This window comes from Cebus imitator, unplaced genomic scaffold, assembly GCF_001604975.1.
Source record: "Cebus imitator isolate Cc_AM_T3 unplaced genomic scaffold, Cebus_imitator-1.0 Scaffold178, whole genome shotgun sequence".
Lineage (NCBI taxonomy): Eukaryota > Metazoa > Chordata > Mammalia > Primates > Cebidae > Cebus > Cebus imitator.
Genome location: NW_016107493.1, coordinates 3,038,197 through 3,056,528, shown reverse-complemented (window position 1 = coordinate 3,056,528; position 18,332 = coordinate 3,038,197). Strand labels below are relative to the sequence as shown.

The 18,332-nt window shown below is 39.8% G+C and overlaps 1 protein-coding gene across 1 annotated transcript in view; it reads right to left on the bottom strand.

The window, feature by feature from the left end:
* Window positions 1-18,332, bottom strand: part of LOC108315708 (aldehyde oxidase) — an 86,836-nt gene that overhangs the window by 62,131 nt on the left and 6,373 nt on the right. The window contains exons 2-10 of the mRNA XM_037744540.1: window positions 17,289-17,346; window positions 15,141-15,237; window positions 11,301-11,409; window positions 8,824-8,950; window positions 6,216-6,277; window positions 5,178-5,267; window positions 4,441-4,521; window positions 3,709-3,853; window positions 2,939-3,031 (exon numbers count right to left, since the gene is read on the bottom strand). Coding sequence (XP_037600468.1) covers window positions 2,939-3,031; window positions 3,709-3,853; window positions 4,441-4,521; window positions 5,178-5,267; window positions 6,216-6,277; window positions 8,824-8,950; window positions 11,301-11,409; window positions 15,141-15,237; window positions 17,289-17,346 — 862 coding nt within the window. The remainder of the gene's footprint in view (window positions 1-2,938; window positions 3,032-3,708; window positions 3,854-4,440; window positions 4,522-5,177; window positions 5,268-6,215; window positions 6,278-8,823; window positions 8,951-11,300; window positions 11,410-15,140; window positions 15,238-17,288; window positions 17,347-18,332) is intronic.

The following is an 18,332-nucleotide window of genomic DNA, read 5'->3' as shown; positions in this document are numbered from 1 at the left end:
CTAAGATCTGACAGCTAATATATGCCATCGTCAAGAGTTAGATTTCAAAGGCTGTACTCCAAACCCACATTAATATTGTTTCTCATCATTGCCATTAAATCAATTTCCTCCACAGGAATGGAAAAACCAGTCTGTAAGCTGTTTAATACATAAACTTGCTACTGGGGTTTTAAAGAGCAAAGACTGTGTTATGTTCATCTTTATCTTATGTCCAGCACTTAGCACTGTAACCTTCATTAAAAAGTTGTTATATTTCTCTGATAATGCAGACAGAGGAAGTTCTTCAGTAAAAATTGAACTATTCAGACAATTAGTATTCAGATTAAGAATTCTTCCCTGAGCCTTCCTCCAGAATGTTATCATTTCTGCTTTTTTAATGCTTTCTGTTCCCATTTTATTTATTTATTTTTAAATTTTACTTTAAGTTCTAGGATACATGTGCAGAATGTGCAGGTTTGTTACATAGGTACACATGTGCCATGGTGGTTTGCTGCACCTATCAACCCATCATCTAGATTTAAGCACCACATGCATTAGGTATTTGTCATAATGCTGTCCCTTCCCTTGCCCCCTACCCACTCACAGGCCTCGGTGTGTGTTGTTCCCTCTCTGTGTCCATGTGTTCTCATTGTTCAGCTCCCACTTATGAGTAAGAACATGTGGTATTTTGTTTTCTGTGCCTGTACTGCTTTGCTGAGAAAGATGGCTTCCAGTTTCATCCATGCCCCTGCAAGGGAGGTGATCTCATTCTTTTTTATGGCTGCATAGTAGTCCATGGTGTATATGTGCCACATTTTCTTTTCTAGTCTATCATTGATGGACATGTGGGTTGGTTCCCAGTCTTTGCTATTGTGAACAGTGCTGCAATAAACATATGTGTGCATGTGTCTTTATAATAGAATGATTTACAATTCTTTGGGTACATACCCAGTAATGGGATTGCCAGGTCAAATGGTATTTCTGGTTCTAGATTCTTGAGGAATTGCCACACTGTCTTTCACAATGGTTGAACTAATTTAAACTCCCATCAACACTGTAAAAGTGTTCCTATTTCTCCACAGCCTTGCTAGCATTTATTGTTTCCTGACTTTTTAATAATCACCATTCTGACTGGCATGAGATGGTATCTCATTGTGGTTTTCATTTGCATTTCTCTAATGATCATTGATGATGAGCACCACATCAAAAAGCTTATCCACCATAATCAAGTCAGCTTCATCCCAGGGATGCAAGGCTGGTTCAACATATGCAAATTGATAAGTATAATCTCTCACATAAACAGAACCAGTGACAAAAACCACATGATTATTTCAGTAGATGTGGAAAAGGCCTTTGATAAAATTCAACATCTCTTCATGTTAAGAACTTTCAATAAACTAGGTATTGATGGAACATATCTCAAAATAATAAGAGCTATTTATGACAAACCCACAGCCAATATCATACTGAATGGGCAAAAGCTGGAAGGATTCCCTTTGAAAACTGGCACAAGACAAGGATGTCCTCTCTCACCACTCCTATTCAACATTGTATTGGAAGCTCTGGTCAGGGCAATTAGGCAAGGAAAAGAAATAAAGGGTATTCAATTAGGAATAGAGGAAGTCATCAAATTGTCTCTATTTGCAGATGACCTGATTGTATATTTAGAAAACACCATCAACTCAGCCCAAACACTAATTGAGCTGATAAGCAACTTCAGCAAAGTCTCACAATACAAAATCAATGTACAAAAATCACAAGCATTCCTACACACCAACAATAGACAAACAGAGAGCCAAATCATGAATGAACTCCCATTCGAAATTGTTATAAAAAGAATAAAATACCTGGGAATACAACTCACAAGGATGTGAAGGACCTTTCCAAGGAAAACTACAAACCACTGATCAAGGAAATAAGAGAGGACACAAACAAATAGAAAAACATTCCATGCTCATGAATAGGAAGAATCAATATCGTGAAAATGGCCATACTGTCCAAAGTAATTTATAGATTCAATGCTATCCCCATCAAGCTACCATTGACTTTCTTCACAGCATTAGAAAAGACTGCTTTAAATTTCATATGGAACCAAAAAGATCCCATGTAGCCAAGACAATCCTAAACAAAAAGAACAAAGCAGGAGGCATCATGCTACCTGACTTCAAACTATACTACAAGACTGCAGTAACCAAAACAGCATGGTACTGGTACTAAAACAGATATATGGACCAATGGAACAGAACTGAGACCTCAGAAATAAAACCACATATCTACAACCAACTGATCTTTGACAAACCTGACAAAAACAAGCAATGGCGAAAGGATTCTCTATTTAATAAATGGTGCTGGAAAACTGGCTAGCAATATGCAGAAAACTGAAACGGAACCCCTGTGTTACAAGTTATACAAAAAGTAACTCAAGATGGATTAAAGACTTAAGCGTAAGACCCAAAACCATAAAAACCCTAGAAGAAAACCTAGGCAATACCATTCAGGACATAGGCATGGGCAAAGACTTCATGACTAAAACATCAAAAGCAATTGCAACAAAAACCAAAATTGATAATTGAGATCTAATTAAAGTAAAGAGTTTCTGTATAGCAAAAGAAAGTAGCATCAGAGTGAACAGGCAATCTGCAGAATGGGAGAAAAATTTTGCAATTTTTCAATTTCAAAATTTTGCAATTAGACCCATTGACAAAGGTCTAATATCCAGAATCTAAAAGGAACTTAAACAAATTTATAAGAGAAAAACAACCCCATAAAAAATGGGCAAAGGATATGAACTGACACTTCCAAAAGAAGACATTTATGTGATAAACAAATACATGATTCTTATAAGAAGAGAATTTCTGTGTGTATTATAACTAGGAATCATTCTTTTCCTGCTTGTCTGCTGGGCAAGGTAAATTGATTAATGCATATTAACTAAGAAAATAGGGACTTAAGAACTCACCATTAGACGCATGGATTACAACACTCAGTTCTTCAATTCTATCAGGAGAAATTATAACTGGGTGAAAGACACCTTTAAATTTCACTTCAGGCCCTAAAGGATAAAAAAATAATAATAAGACTAGAATAAAGGCATTAACTGCCTTTTAAATTTGAAATTATTATTAAACTAATACCTTTAAATATATAAAAATTTGTATTCATCTGTTTATTGCCAAATCACATACAGAGAGAATGGCTGGATAGATTTTCATTAAACTTGGAAGACCCTGGAATTGTCAACCTTGAAACTTGGGCCATATGGTATGCTCAGAATTCTCTCTGGGAAGACTCTAAGGGCTCCTCAACCTGAGCAAACACTGGATACAACAGGAAGACACTGTAACTGCTGTTTAAGTAAAACGTGTTATACCTATTGAGACACCCTGAGAGAGGAAAGAAAGAGCAATTTCAAATTTGAGGCCCAGGTCAATCCCCAAATGGAAAGACAAGACAGCTGTCACTGGAACTGCTGCTGCTGGTTTGCTATGGAGCAAGCCCCTTGGGTGCAACTCTGCACACTACTCCGATGACAGGCGAGAAGGATTTACTTAATACTAGTTAGAAAGTCTCTTGAGCAAGCTCAGGAAGTCTAGCCCAAAAGATTTAAAATGCTATTTCAGACTGCTTTTCCTGAGAACACATGTATATGAAGTTTCCCTGCCCCCTCCGGCCCCACCCTAAGCTCTTTTCCTCAATTTCCCTATAAGAAGTCCCTGGGGTTCTACATACCCACGGAGGTGTTTCCCATAACAACAGGGGCCTGGGGATACTTGAATTTCAATTCCAGCAGTTCCTTCAGGGTCACGGGGGAAAACCATGCCATTCTCTCACCGCCGAACATCCTGGTCCTTTGGGGCTGTTTCTCAGCCATTATCTATTGAAAAAGCAATTGGTGCCATTTCCACCTGTTTCCACTCAATCATTAGCATTGTAGAAACAGAAAGAGAAAATACACATCACTAAAAAATAAAGTACAAAGTGACCTAAAAGTAGAGCTTTACAAGGAATCAGAGTTCAGAATAAAAGCACAACAGTTCTTTACTCCAGGGAGCTGCTCAGTCTATCTCCCTTTAGTGTTCTTATGTCTCAGAGAACTTCATTTTAATGTTTGCAAATATAGTAACATGCTGAATCTTGTTAAATCATTCCATGGAGGAATAAACTTCAGCAAAAGTGGAAGTAGGAAACATGTCTACACAGTGTGTGAACCCACACACTGATTTCATGATTTTGTAGATGCTGTCTGCTGCTTCTTACAGTCAGTTCAGCTGTCCCCTCATGGTGACCCCATCTCATTCCTCCTCTTCTTTCTCAGTCCATACTTTTTAGGCCTTGAGATAAGGATGACAGAGAGGCCTTACCTATTTGCCAATCAGCTTTTGAGAGAATCCATAAGCAAATACCCTTCCTGATATTTCACCATGAATTCTTCCAGGATGAACTCAACATTGCTTTACTTACCATTAGCTCAGGAGGAAATATCAGTTCCTGGGTTGGATCCAATGGCAGAAACTCCTCTTCTGTGAAGAGTTTTGGACTTGTCTTAAGAAGAGAACATATCAGAAGTTATTGTTATCAAGCAACTTTAAAATCCTTTGTGGAATAAGGCAAAAGATAGACACATGGTCAGATACAGCAAACCGACAAAAAAGTCTAGTGGCCAGCCATAATCCCTGAGCTCCAAAGCAAGGGCTCTGACACAAACCTGGTCATCAGCAACTCAGTGCTGATGCCAATGTGCCTCTGGAGGACTCAACTCCCTGCACATTCTCTTTGGAGTCTGGGGACAGCAGAAGAGGAGGTGGCAGCAGCACACACAGCTGAAATAAGAACAGCTCCCTGAACCGCTCCTGTCTCTACTCGCTCTACCTGTACTTTCATTTCCATGACGTCTCCACTTTACTTCTGGCCCTTGGAAAATAACTTGAAAAATGCTTTTAAAAATTAAGAGACACTAAGGAACCAATGTGTTTTCCTTCCTGTAGATAACTGTATTTAAATGGGAATAATATCTGGAATGAGGACAAAATTGCTATGACAGAATTTTTTTTTTAGAGAGATGGAATGAGAATGAGAGAGAGCACATGTTGACACACCTCAAAGTACTCAACTTGGGTAGCCATTTATTTATCCTAAGAGTATGTTGGCTCATGCTCATGTCCTGAGAAAGCCTTGTAAAAGCTCTGCATTTCACTGACCTCACTTCCTTCCTCAAATTCTGGCAATTCATTGATTCCTTGATCCAAACAGCAAATCCCATTTTCTTTACTTTGACAGCAACCTGAAGTCTAGTGGACAAAAAACAAATCACTAGGAATTTATTGCTGATTCTACTAAGTAGTAAATAAAGCAGGTGAGTACCAGTTGAAACATAACGCTGAATCAATATTGTTAGATGCCGTGAAAGAGAGCCATTTGTACTTAAACATATCCAAACTAATTTTAATGAAAAACCAAAGCTAATAGGAAATTTTGAATAGCAGTGATTATGAAATAAGTTAAAACACATAAATACCTTATAACTAAGCCTGGCACATAGAATTAAATATTAATAAAATATTAATAATGATTAGTTAATATTTTTAGTATTTTAAATATTAATAAATATTAACAAGTATTATTACTGTCATCTCTGTTCTTGTCTATGACATACTAATTTCATAGTTTAACATCCAAAGGGCAATCTTATACCCTTCATCACAACCTTGTTTGTTCATTTATTCATTCAACAAATATTGAGTATTTATTGCACCATATAGTCATTGACCAGCAATACTCAATGACGATATGGTGATTGGACTCGGAGACATACAGCCTCTGGTGTGAAGCAGCCCACAGTCTGGTGATGAGATGGGATAGCAAATGATCAGTTGTACCACACTGTGACCAAAGCTGTGATGGGACATGCAGATGCCCATTCCATGTTCGCAGAGGCCTATAGGAACACCAGGGCAGGGCATCTGACCCAAGCAAAGAGGTCAGGAAAGACCTCTTGGAAGCAATGACACACAGCCAATGTCAAAATGCTCGGGTGTTCATTATGTGACTACCAAGGCAAGCTCAATGAATGAGGGTAAGTGTCCTGGTCAAGATCAAATAACAAACAGCAGCTAGAAACCTTGAGATAAGAAGTCGCCAGGTATTAGTAAGATGGCTGTCCCCCTAACCACTGACAACCCCTACCATTCTGTTTCATTGGGGAAAGCATACTCAAACATGTGGTCCTTTCCACTTACTTTACAGAAAGTCTTGCATGCATCAATTATGGGCCTGTATCCAGTGCAACGGCACAGGTTACCTGAAGGAGAAAAATCCAGCTCTGTTAACCAAGTGACCCAGATAAAGGCACTGTCTACCAAGAGTGTGACGGAAGTAAAGACCCTATCATAGAGGAAAGCTCTGTTTGACATTTTAGTCCACCTAATCTACAAAGTCAGATCTTTTCATCAGCAACTTGGGATATTTAATTAAGAATCTTGAGGCAGATTTTAACAACTCAGGCATTTGTGCTTTCTCCTATAAAGTTGTTAATGCCTTCTGCTTGTGATAGGTGCTTGAACAACACAATGATTTCAAGCCAAAAACTTGCTTTACAGTCACATTCAAGAGCTAAGCCTCATTTTTTAAAAAAATTATTTATTTATTTACTTATTTATTTATTTTGAGACAGGGTTTCACTCTGTCGCCCAGGCTGCAGGTACAGTGGTTCAATCTCGGCTCACTGCAACTTCTACCTCCTGAGTTCAAGCGATTTTCCTGCCTCAGACTCCCGAGTAGCTGGGACTACAGGCACACACCACCAGGCCAGGCTAATTTTTGTATTTTTAGTAGAGATGGGGTTTCACCATGTCAGCCAGGCTGGTCTCAAATTCCTGACCTCAGGTGATCAAATTCCTGCACCTTGGCCTCCCAAAATGCAGGGATTACAGGTGTGAGCCACTATGCCCAGCCAGCCTAATTTTTCTTTAAAACAACAAAATCCATTTTATTGAGCTGTTATTGACACACAAGAAACTGCACAACTTGGTAAATTTGGAGATAAGTCTTACACCCATGAAACCATCACCACAGTCAATGCTATAAACATATCTATTACCTCTAAGTTCCCTCCCACCATTTATTTATTTGTTCATTTATTTTGTGGTTACTACAACATCTGCCCTTTTAGCAAATGTTTGAGTATACAATACAGTGTTGTTAACTATAAGCATTATGCTGTACAGTATCTCTAGGACTCATTCATTTTGCATAACTAAAACTTTTTACCTTTGACCAATACCTCTTTGTTTTCTCCTTCCCCAGGCCCTGGTAATCACCATTCTATTCTCTGCTTCTATGAGTCTGACTACTTTAGATTCCTTGCATAAGGGATCATGTAGCATTTGTTCTTCTGTGCCTGGTTTATTTCACTCAGCATAATGTCCTCCAGTTTCATTCATGTTGTTGCAAATGGCAAGCTTTACTTCTTTTTCTAAAGAAAAAAACCCTCATTCTTAACACTTACTGTGACAGTTACCAATTTATTGAAAAAAAAAAAAAAGAGCACTCTAAGCTTCAGCTGATAGAAAGATCAAAGTTATTATACAGCAGCTAAGGTAGTTATTAAACTGTGAAAGCATCAGGTGTATTTATTTACAATAAATCATTAGGCCAGCATTTCTCTCACAGTATGGTCCTATGTTCCTCCTCCACCCCCAAATCTGAAGTCTTATTTAAAAAACAATATTGCTGAGTCAAACTCTCTAGGGGTGGGTCCCAGGAATCTTTATTTCCCACAAATTCCCATGTATGATCTACGTACCCTGAAATCTGAGAACCCCTTGTCACTTATTTACATCATATACAGCCATGAAATCAAATTCATGATAAGACCTAAAGGAAATCAGGCAGAAGACAGTTTATGAGCAATGTTTCTCCTATGTCCATTTGTTCTGATTTTCCCTGGAACATTTTTGCAGAGTAAGTGTACATATGAGCTTTAGGCTCATGTTCTCCAGCAGAGAAGTGAGGTCTTCAGGAGGCCTGAGACAAAGACAAACAGAGCCATGGAGAATTTCACCAGAAATAGGACTTGAGAGGGTATCATTTAAAAAACTTGTTTAGAATCTTGTTGATGTGGATATCCCCCTGCCACATACACACTGAGCTCTTGAACTTGACAAAATCACTCTAGAGTGGATAGAGACCGTTCTTTGCAATAAGTATCAAGTATCACCATAAGTTCTCAGTCTCTGACTTCATGTGTATCCATCAGCAGCCCTCTGATGCTGAATATGGTCCTGAAAGCACCCACCCAGTAGGGAGAGTGGTAAGGGAGCAGCATGTGGAGATAACAGGACTCTTCCCAAGGACTGATGAATAACTGGCTTTTCAATGATTATGAAAACAAGCAAAAGATACTTCAGAAATATACCAGCCAAATGCAATGTGTGGGTCTGGTTTGAATCCTGATTTGAACAAACTGATTCTTCCACTTATTGGGGGTATAACTTTGAGCAAATCACTCTCCCCAAACCTCAGTTTCTCCATTAATGAAAAGAGGAAAATAATAATACTATCTTATAAAATTTTGTGAAGATTAAATGAGGTAATCTTCAAATAGTATTTAATGTAGTGTCTGTCACATGAATGGTATCCAGTATTAGCTGTTGTTATCATTATCATCGTCATCGTTTAAAAATAAAAGCACGCGGGAGGCTGAGGCACGAGAATCCCTTGAACCCTGGAGGTGGAGGTTGCAGTGAGCCAAGATTGCACCACTGTACTCCAGCCTGGGCAAGAGTGAGACTCTTTCTCAAAATAAAAATAAAAAGTAAAAACAAAAAGCATGCACATATAACCTACCACCAAGGGCATCAGTTAATTGATCCAGAGTGGGCTCTGGGTGGTTCCTGAGCAGGGTGTAGATGGACATCACCATCCCAGGTGTGCAGAAGCCACACTGCGTGCCGTGACACTTGGCGATCCTCTCCTGGAAGCACAGAAAGGTTAGGAATGCAGAATCTTGGGCCCCATCCCAGGGCTAGTGAATCAGAGCCTGCATTCCAGCAACATCCCCAGGTGGTTCGTCTGCCTGCTAATGCTGCAGCAGAGGCCCCTGAGAACCCTTCTTATCCTAGGTGCCTCCCACCCCAGGGCTGGGTTGTTGTTAGGTTGGGCCTCATCTGCTTTCCAGCTTCACTTAAGGAAGTGGTTGTCAGTCTTGAGAATCACCCGGAGAGTGTTAAGATTTCAAGCTCCACACAGCACCACAAACCAACTGACAGAGTCTCTGGGAACCCGGCACAGGCATACATCTTTTAAAGATTCCCAGATGGTTGGTTTCAATGTGCAGTTGTGACTGTGAATTACTGAGATAAAGGAAGTCCTTCAGAGAAGTAAATCAAATTACACTCAAGTTGAGAAGTGAAACAAAAAGTAAAAATAAAAATAAAACATAAAATCCTTTTTTTTTAAATATACCTTTCTCTCTCCCTAGCATTTTTGCTTTGGAGTCTAACTTCTAAGATTGAAGTCGATTTTGGAAGTTGTCTTTGGGAAACATTGTAACAGTGGGAGTTCTATGTCAATTGGGAAATGAAAGGGTGTTATATGCTTGTGTTTGACCAGGTCTCACATGGGCATCCAGGCAGAATTCTCTCCCTCTAGCTAATCTTTCATAATGATGTAGGCAAAATTCTCTCCCTCTAGATAATGATCTTTCAAATAAACAGAATCCAAGATTCCTTCAAATCTAGAAAATTTGAATAGGCAATTTTCTATGTTGTTCCTATCTTTTCCTCATATGAGATCTTCATTAACTTCAATAAAAAATGAATATAAATGGCAATTTTTTTTTTTTTGAGATGGAGTCTTGCTCTGTCACCAGGCTAGAGTGCAGTGGCATGATCTTGGCTCATTGCAACCTCTGTCTGCCAGGTTCAAGCGATTCTCCTGCCTCAGCCTCCCGAGTAGCTGGGACTACAGGTGCACACCACCATACCCAACTAATTTTTATATTTTGGTAGAGATGGGATTTCACCATGTTTTTCAGGATGGTCTCTATCTCTTGACATCGTGATCAGCCCACCTCAGCCTCCCAAAGTGCTGGGATTACAGGCATGAGCCACTGCACCTGACCTAGAAATGACATTTTTATGGGCAACATATACATCAAGAGTCAGGTGTCTGAAGATGCCTTTTCACTTGAGGCTAAAACTCAAACAAGGTGCTTCTTTAGGAGAAAAGCCAAAAAATTTATTGACAGCTCCTATCATCTGCCTTCCAAACAAGCTCTAAGTATAAAAAAAAGTAGCTGAGATTTTCACTCAGCCTTAAGATCATGTTATTTACACTTTATTAAAAAAAAAACACAATAAAATTATATCCCGCAATGCACATGGTTCTTTTCTTTTTCTTCCTTCCTTCTTTCCTTCCCCTTCCCCTTCCCTCCTTCTTTCCTTCCCTCCCTCCCTCTCCTTCCTTCCTTCTTTCCTTTCTCTCTCCCTCTCCTTCCTTCCTTCCTTCCTTCCTTCCTTCCTTCCTTCCTTCCTTCCTTCCTTCCTTCTTCCTTCCTTCCTCCCTCCCTCCCTCCCTCCCTTCTTCTCCTTCCTTCCTTCCTTCCTTCCTTCCTTCCTTCCTTCCTTCCTTCCTTCCCTCCTTCCCTCCCTCCTTCCCTCCCTCCCTCCTTTCTTCCTTTCTTTCTTCCCTTCCTCCTTCCCTCCTCTCTCTCTCTTTCTCTCCTTTTCTTTCTTTCGACAGGGTCTCACTCGGTCGCCCAGGCTGAAGTACAGGGTACAATCATGGTTTACTGCAGCCTCAACCTCCCAGGCTCAAGTGATTCTTTCACCTCAGCACCCTCGAGTAGCTAGGATTGCAGGTGCTCACCACCATGCCCAGCTAAATTTTGTATTTTTTGTAGAGATGTGTTTCACCATGTTGTCTAAGCTGGTCTCAAACTCCTGGGCTCAAGCAATCTGCCTGCCTTGGCTTCCCAAAGTGCTAGGATTACAGGTGTGAGCCACTACACCTGGCTTTTGTTCCTTTATGAGCTTGGAAAATAGATCCCATCTAATTAGAACACAGAAAACAAACCCACAAATGTCAGGGTTTTCTTAGAGAAGAAAAATTTTTCTGGGCTTCCAAAAGCATCTTTCAAAGAAGTTAGTCATGAACACTCACATATCCCAATATACCAGGCTTTGCTCTTATTCCCAGTTAGGCTGTATCTGTTAGAGTGGCCAAGCAGCAGGCCAAGCTGCTCCGTTCTCTTAATTTCAGGGACTCAATGTCATGAGGTTTCTAAGGCACAGAAACTCCATAAGGAAGAGGCACATCCTCACCTGAACAGGATGAATTCTGGTGTGGGTACTTCCTATGCCTTCTACTGTGGTGACAGCAGCACCATACAGAGAACAGATGGGAATCAGACAGGCATTGGCTGGGTGATGCCTTCAGAATGCAAAAGAAAAGCACAAATTACAAGTTACTTCACATCCAGTGGGAAAGGGTCCAGACATTCACTGAGCTTCTCCACTGTGGCAGGTTTTTGTATAATGTCCTCAGGTTTTGCACAAACATTGTGTCCTTAGCTCAGGCCCATTTTTTTAATACAAGTGGAATCTGAGGATCAGTGATTTACTCAGGGTCACAGTCAGAATGTCAGAGGCAGGATTAAAATTAGGCCTCCTAATTCTAATTCCAGGGTCTCACTTGTCAAAAACTGTCGAAACTTTGATGGTTTTTCCTCGAGAATGTTCAATGAGGGGTTGACATTCTCTAGTCACAGGTAACCACCCAACTGTGGCAGGCCAGGTCTCCATTAGCAACCAGAGCAGTCAGCCTTCACCAACACCTCACTGTCACTCTCTTGAATGTAGAAGGTAAACATTAAAGAACTGGAGAAATTGGTGCCTTAGTACAAAAGCCAGAATGTAAAAACAAGGCCATTAACACCCTGCCTGGGTTTCCTCAGAACTTAAGAGTTCAGTTAAACTAATGGAGACGTTCTTACACATCTTGTACACCTTGTACACCTTGTACTAGGATCTACTTTAGACTAAGTCATTCTTCCAAGGCTCTGAAGTAATTGTCTAGACCCCAGGCCCTAGTTAAAGATTAGACAGAGTGAAACACTTTGGCTTTCAGTTTGTAGGTACACTGAATGTATATAAGCACTAGGAAAAAACCAGTAACTTAGAATTGTTCTGGTGAGTTATTTCGACCTTCTCCCTGTACCTGGTTGCAGAAATAAACTCCTTTCTTTCCCAGCCTGTCTGCTTCTTGTTTTTAGACCACAAGAACAAGCCTCCAGACCTCATTCTGTCTGGGAACACACACACCTAGAGCTCATTCCATCTTCCAGGCAGATGCTGGACCAGGGGTTGGTTGAGCAATAAAATAAAAGTGATACCATGCTTCAGAAGAAGAAACAGGGTGTGGGATCCAGAACTCCTCAATCCCACAGGATCACTGCTAGAAAATGTCCAGCTCACAATGACTCCTAAGTATTCTCATTCACCAAACAGAACTATGAATGTCCAATAAACACATGAAACAAGTATTCAACCTTAAAAATCAAGGGAGACTCAAGCAGTGAGAAACACGATTTTTGTCAAAAAATGATAAACGTTTTTAATATTTGTAACATCTATTAGTAGCAATGGTTTGGGAAAATGAGACTCATACTGCTTGTGAGAATGGAAACTGAGTTCTCCCTAAGAACTGCTGAGAGACATTTCACAGGAAGACAAAAACAAACCTTTAAAATGCACACTCTCTTTTACACATTGCAATTCTACCTGTACGGATACATCATAAGGAAATAATCATAGACATAAACGTATCTATAGGAGTGTTCATTGATGCATTACTCATACTAATAAAAACTAAAAATAATCTAAGTTAACAGTATTTGGAGGTTGGTTTTGGTATGCCCAAAAGATGGAACATACACAGCCATGAATGAATTTATTATTATGATAAAATATTAAGGAGAAATTAACAAAATATACAGCTTTTAAACAGTATGTACAGTATGCTTTAATATGTATATACACAAAAGAAAGATTCAAATGATATTACTCATTTATAAATAAGTGCAAATATTTATTGAGTGCCTCCTATGTGCCAGGCAGAGTTCCACATGCTAAAATTCACTGGTGAACAAGATAGATAAAACCTCTGCCCTTGTACAGTGCATATTCTAGTTGAAGGAAGGTAGCACATATGTATATGGACAATACACACATACAAATGTATTAACTGAAATGTTGAGAAGTGCTATGAATACATTAATACAGGCTAACACAATGGAGAGTTGTAAAGGTGAGGTGGAGCACAGCTATTCAGTAGGTGATCAGGGAGGGTTGAGAATTTAACTTTATAAAATCTGAATGATTTGAAGGGGCCAGACATGGAAGGCAGTGGGACAAAACACACACTTAGGCCCTGAGGCAAGAATAAGTGTGGGATGTTTAAGTACAGAAAGAGGGATTAAAAAAAAAGTCCGGTGAGGCAGGAACACAGTGAATGCAAGGGGAGTAGTGTTACTAAGGGTTAGAGAGACAGGCAGGGGCCAGGTAGGTAATGGTAAAGGCTTGATAGTAAAGGCATGGAGTTTACTGATAAGCGAGCTTTCAATTTAGATGTAGAAAGTTGTAAGAGACTGTCACTGTCACTCTAAAAAACAAACTAAACCATAAGAGGAACATAACCACATATTTTTAAAACTCATCAGATGCTGAGTACATAGAGAAACTTTATGAGTAAAACTTAATAAATGAGCTAAACTCTGTTATGTGACAACCCCTTCATAAGAGAGAAGATACAACTGCTCTCATCCCTGAATTACAATTATGCTCTTCCCGAAATTGAAGGAGGAAGAGGAAACTGCCTTAAACAGGAATAAGGAGAAAGCAGACCAACTTTCAACAAAGTTTGGATGGTTTCATGTGGGCTGATAACAACAGATGGAAATACAAAGCTGGACTGCATTATTTCCAATCTCTTCCCTACCAGAGATCACTGAGTGCTGGGAGTACTTCCCCAAAAATAGGCAGGGAAGGAGAGCTAAAATAAGCTCTTCAGGCATACTGGCCCTTAAACAAAGAAGGCTGGGGGAAAGACAGGATACCTGAGAGAAAACCCTACATACTCAGACTTCACAGAGTATAGAGCAGTCACCACTCTCTAGAGGCTATAGACAGAGTAGCATGGCTGCCAGAGATCTCCCAAAGCATGGAAGGTGAGATAGGCAAGAAAAGAGAAATCCCCAGTGAACTAAAAAGCTGACAGCTAGGCTGTAAAGTAGGGAGGAATGTCTCCGAGTTCAGATAGCAGGTGGTTTGGTTGTGGAACACAGGCAGATACCTGAAACCTCATCAGTGCTCAGATCCTTAGGCTTCAATTGAGATCTGTGAAACGATGCAAAATGTTCTAACATAAGCGTAATTGGAGTCCCAGAAGAACAGAGGGAAGAATATGTGGCACAGAGTAAATATTTGAAGAGATAATGCTTGAGAAGTTTCCAGAGACATCAACACACAGAAACCTGGCCAAGAAACCTGGCAAACCTGAAGAAGGATAAATACCAAACATAAACAGATGTTAAACATAATGGGAAGCCATTGGTGGCTTTTATGTAGGAGAATGACTTGATCTGATGATAATTAAAGCAGAACACTCTGGCTGCTGTATAGAGAATGCACTAGATGGGAACAAGGAGGTAAATTAGGGACTGGAAGAGTATATATGAGTGTGATGACAGCATTATTCTCCACTGCAATTTCAGCCTAGCCTTTCCTCACCAGACAGGGAGTCAGGCAGCCATTCAACTTTTGACAGGGGATTTTTGTTTTTCTTAGACAAGGTTTTGCTATGTTGCCCAGGCTGGACACAAACTCAAGCAATACTCCTGACAGCCTCTCAAGTAGCTAGAAATGCATGCCACTGTGCCTGGCTTTGATGGAGAATTCTTTGACTATGTTATCCTCACTTATGCTACATTTCTCTCCCAATACTTTCATATTCCTGGGACCACGTCTTTCTTGGTCATCATTGCACCCCTAGTGTCCAGTTCTTTTCACATGGTAGGTACTCAATACATATTTACCAAATGAAGGAATATAACAAAGTTCAAAATTATAAAAATTCAACCATATCTGGACTTTGCTACACGGTACCTTATTCTCTTGGTGATGGGGTTATATCGTGATATCATCACTGTACATGCACCACAGCCTCCTCCTCCACAGCCATACTTGGTTCCTGTGAGTCGGACTGGAAGAGGCATAGTTAAAGATCATATGTGTTACATAATTCTCTTTCTAGAATAGCCCTGCCAGTAGGAGACAGCAACACCAAAGACTCTTAAATGTACAGTTAAGTTCAATACGTATTCATCACATGATGTATGTATGTCTTACTATTATAATACAGCAGCTATAATATATAATCTTGTAAATTCTTGATTTTTTGTGTATGGTATATCTTGTATCCTCCCTTTGAAAACAATTGGACCTCAGGTTGCCAAAAATAGGGCGGAACTGAAAAAAGAAGAGTCTATGTATGAAGGGCTTAAGTATTTGAAGGTATGAATACATTGCACATTTATTCTCAATCTTATCTCTGTCTTTAATGACACAAAGCAAAATGTTAAATTGTAGATAATTCTTGGAATATTTGTGTCATGTTAGCCATGTTTGTATATTTCTCTGCCTTTCAGTGGCAGATACTGCCATCTGTTCCCTAATATCTGTTCTCTTATTATTCCTTAGAAATAGAAACCCTGATTTTTAGCCATACACAGGGCTTCCCAGAGTAAAAAATATACTTTCCCAGCCTCCTCTACAGCTAGATGGAGTCAATAACATTGCTGGCTAATAGGATGTAATTATAAGTGTTGTGTACGACTTCCAGGAGAAAAGTGCCCTCAAAAGGAGAGAGGGACTTCTTTCTTTGCTCATTACTTCTTCCTGTTTGCTGGAATTCAGATATGAGGGCTGGGCCTCCATTAGTCATCTCTGCTGTGGGGAGAAAGCTGCATGCTGAGGAAGGTGCTGCTTGGTTCCTCAACAACGCTGTGACACTGCTTTACCAGCCTTGATCCTCCTACTTGTGGGCTTTCCTTATGAGAGTGTGATAGCCATGTAAACACACCTCACAGACCTCCCTTCAACATGGAGGGTAACTGACCAAGAGATCCTGCTGCTGCACTTTGATAGTGATCACTTCGGTTTTCATTAAGGCCATGCCTCCCATGGACTGCCCTTCACCAATGGCTTAGTGCTATGGAGAGACAGGAAGTCCTTGTCAACCATCCCAGTGGTTCTGAAGAATATGCCTTACACAAACCAGCAGTCTAGGGACCTTTCACTCAATCTTATCTCCAGGGTCAGACTTGCATGGTGATCAAATGGCTCCCTAAGCCTGCTCTGACTCCCTCCCTACTTCCTTTCCCACAGGCACGTCTAATAAAATCCTGGCACATTTAATCCCATTTTTGGTGTCCACAATCCTGAAGAATCTGAACTAACACAGTGAAAAAGAAAGAAAACTTCTACCTTCTATCCTGTTTACCATGAGGTGGGGTTTTCCGTCACTCATGGTGAACCAAACTTTAAATATTACACATAGGTACTGTGGATAATCAGGAAGTAACGTTCATTGTTTTTATGTCTAAATATCTTGACTGAATTTAATGAGCATATTTCAGAAACATTCATGTGTCTGAAAAATAATTACTGATGATTTGGAGTTGTTTACTCTTTTGGTAATTTTACCATTTCCAGGGGAAAAATGTACACACCCCCATTGAAACATAATTTTGCATATAATTCAGTAGTGTCTGCTACCCTCTGGTAGCCTACTGGAGTTCATGCTAAAAATCCATTCCCTACATGCCTTTTATTTGGAAAGTTTTTCTAGGATAACATTTTCAGGTTTAGTTTTTCCATTTATCTTTTACTTTCATTTCAGGTGACTTCTGTGCTCTCTTTTTCTAATGGGCACAATAATTAGTTCTTAAGGACAGAATATAAATATTGTGACTGTTAGTTCTAAAGGATGCTTAATTAGGTCCTTTTTAAAGTTTCCATTGCTAGTTTCTCCATTTTATACAGAGACTAGAAAAGAATTGGTTCTTCTGACAGCCAAATGTGTGTACTGCCTATAAAACTAAAAGATAGGGCTTTCTCAAAGATGGACATAAAACCATGATAGTAGGGAATATGTCTCAGTGTCTATAAAGGCATGTTTGAAATATCATTTAATGAGGAAACTGGAGTCATCCAAATACGCACATGCATACACACTCAAAGTGAAAAGGATACGCTTCTTCCTCAGATAAGGCAACAGCATTGTTTCAGGATCAACATTTTTTTCTGTCACCTATACCAAAGGGAAAATAAGAGTTACCCACACAAAGTTGAGAGAGCTAATATGAAATTCACATTGGCAGGATCACACCAATTTGAACGAAATTCGTGTTAATTAGCTCTTCTACTCATATATTCAAGTAGATTTCAGCTTTATGGAACACCTGTGATATAGGAACCACCTCTCTTAGGTGTAACCTTGAGCCCCACCACGATCATGCTACTGTCCTTGGTCTTGAATTATCGCTATTATCTAAGGCATTTGCTGTTTCCACTAACAGGAACATTTGCTCCTGTCCAGTTTTTTCCTAGAATGTCTAAAGCAAGTGAGAGTAAAGACATTAGTAGAACAGCTCAGACTAGAGAGATAGAGAGAGGAGAAGATGAAATAAGAAAGGAAAGGAGGGAGGGGAATTGCTGGAATACAATAGCCTCTGAGAAACTGACATAGTTAATTTTTAAAATACTTGTCTATCTTGTTCAAATAATTCTGGTTTCCAGTAAAAGACAACCAGCCATGGCCCCAATCAAATAAACACAGGGGAAGATAAAACATGTATGCTAAGAGATGCAAAGCTGCACAGCAAAGACACACTTAGGCAAGTTCATGGGAGCAGCCTGGCAGTGCAGCAGTGGAACAGCAGGCTGTCTTTTCCCAAGGATGACATAAAAATGTCATGATTGTGTTTTCCAAAGTGATTGTTTTCTCTTTTTTCACTAAAATCTTGACATTTCTTTTAGATTCACAGAACACATAGAAGCATGACTTGCTTTGCCATTCCAGAAGCTGAACTCATCTTTCACCATATTATGGTAATTTTCCGTTCTGGGAAGTAGGTGAGGAGTGGACAAATGCTTATTCTAGGGCTGCTGCCTCATCCTCAATTCTAAGAGGCCGTATGCCATGCAAGGTGAGGGGTATGGCAATTGCCAAGGTCAGATCTGTGCCCTAGAGGAGTCTGCAACATAGAAAGATGTGTGTGTGTGTGTGTGTGTGTG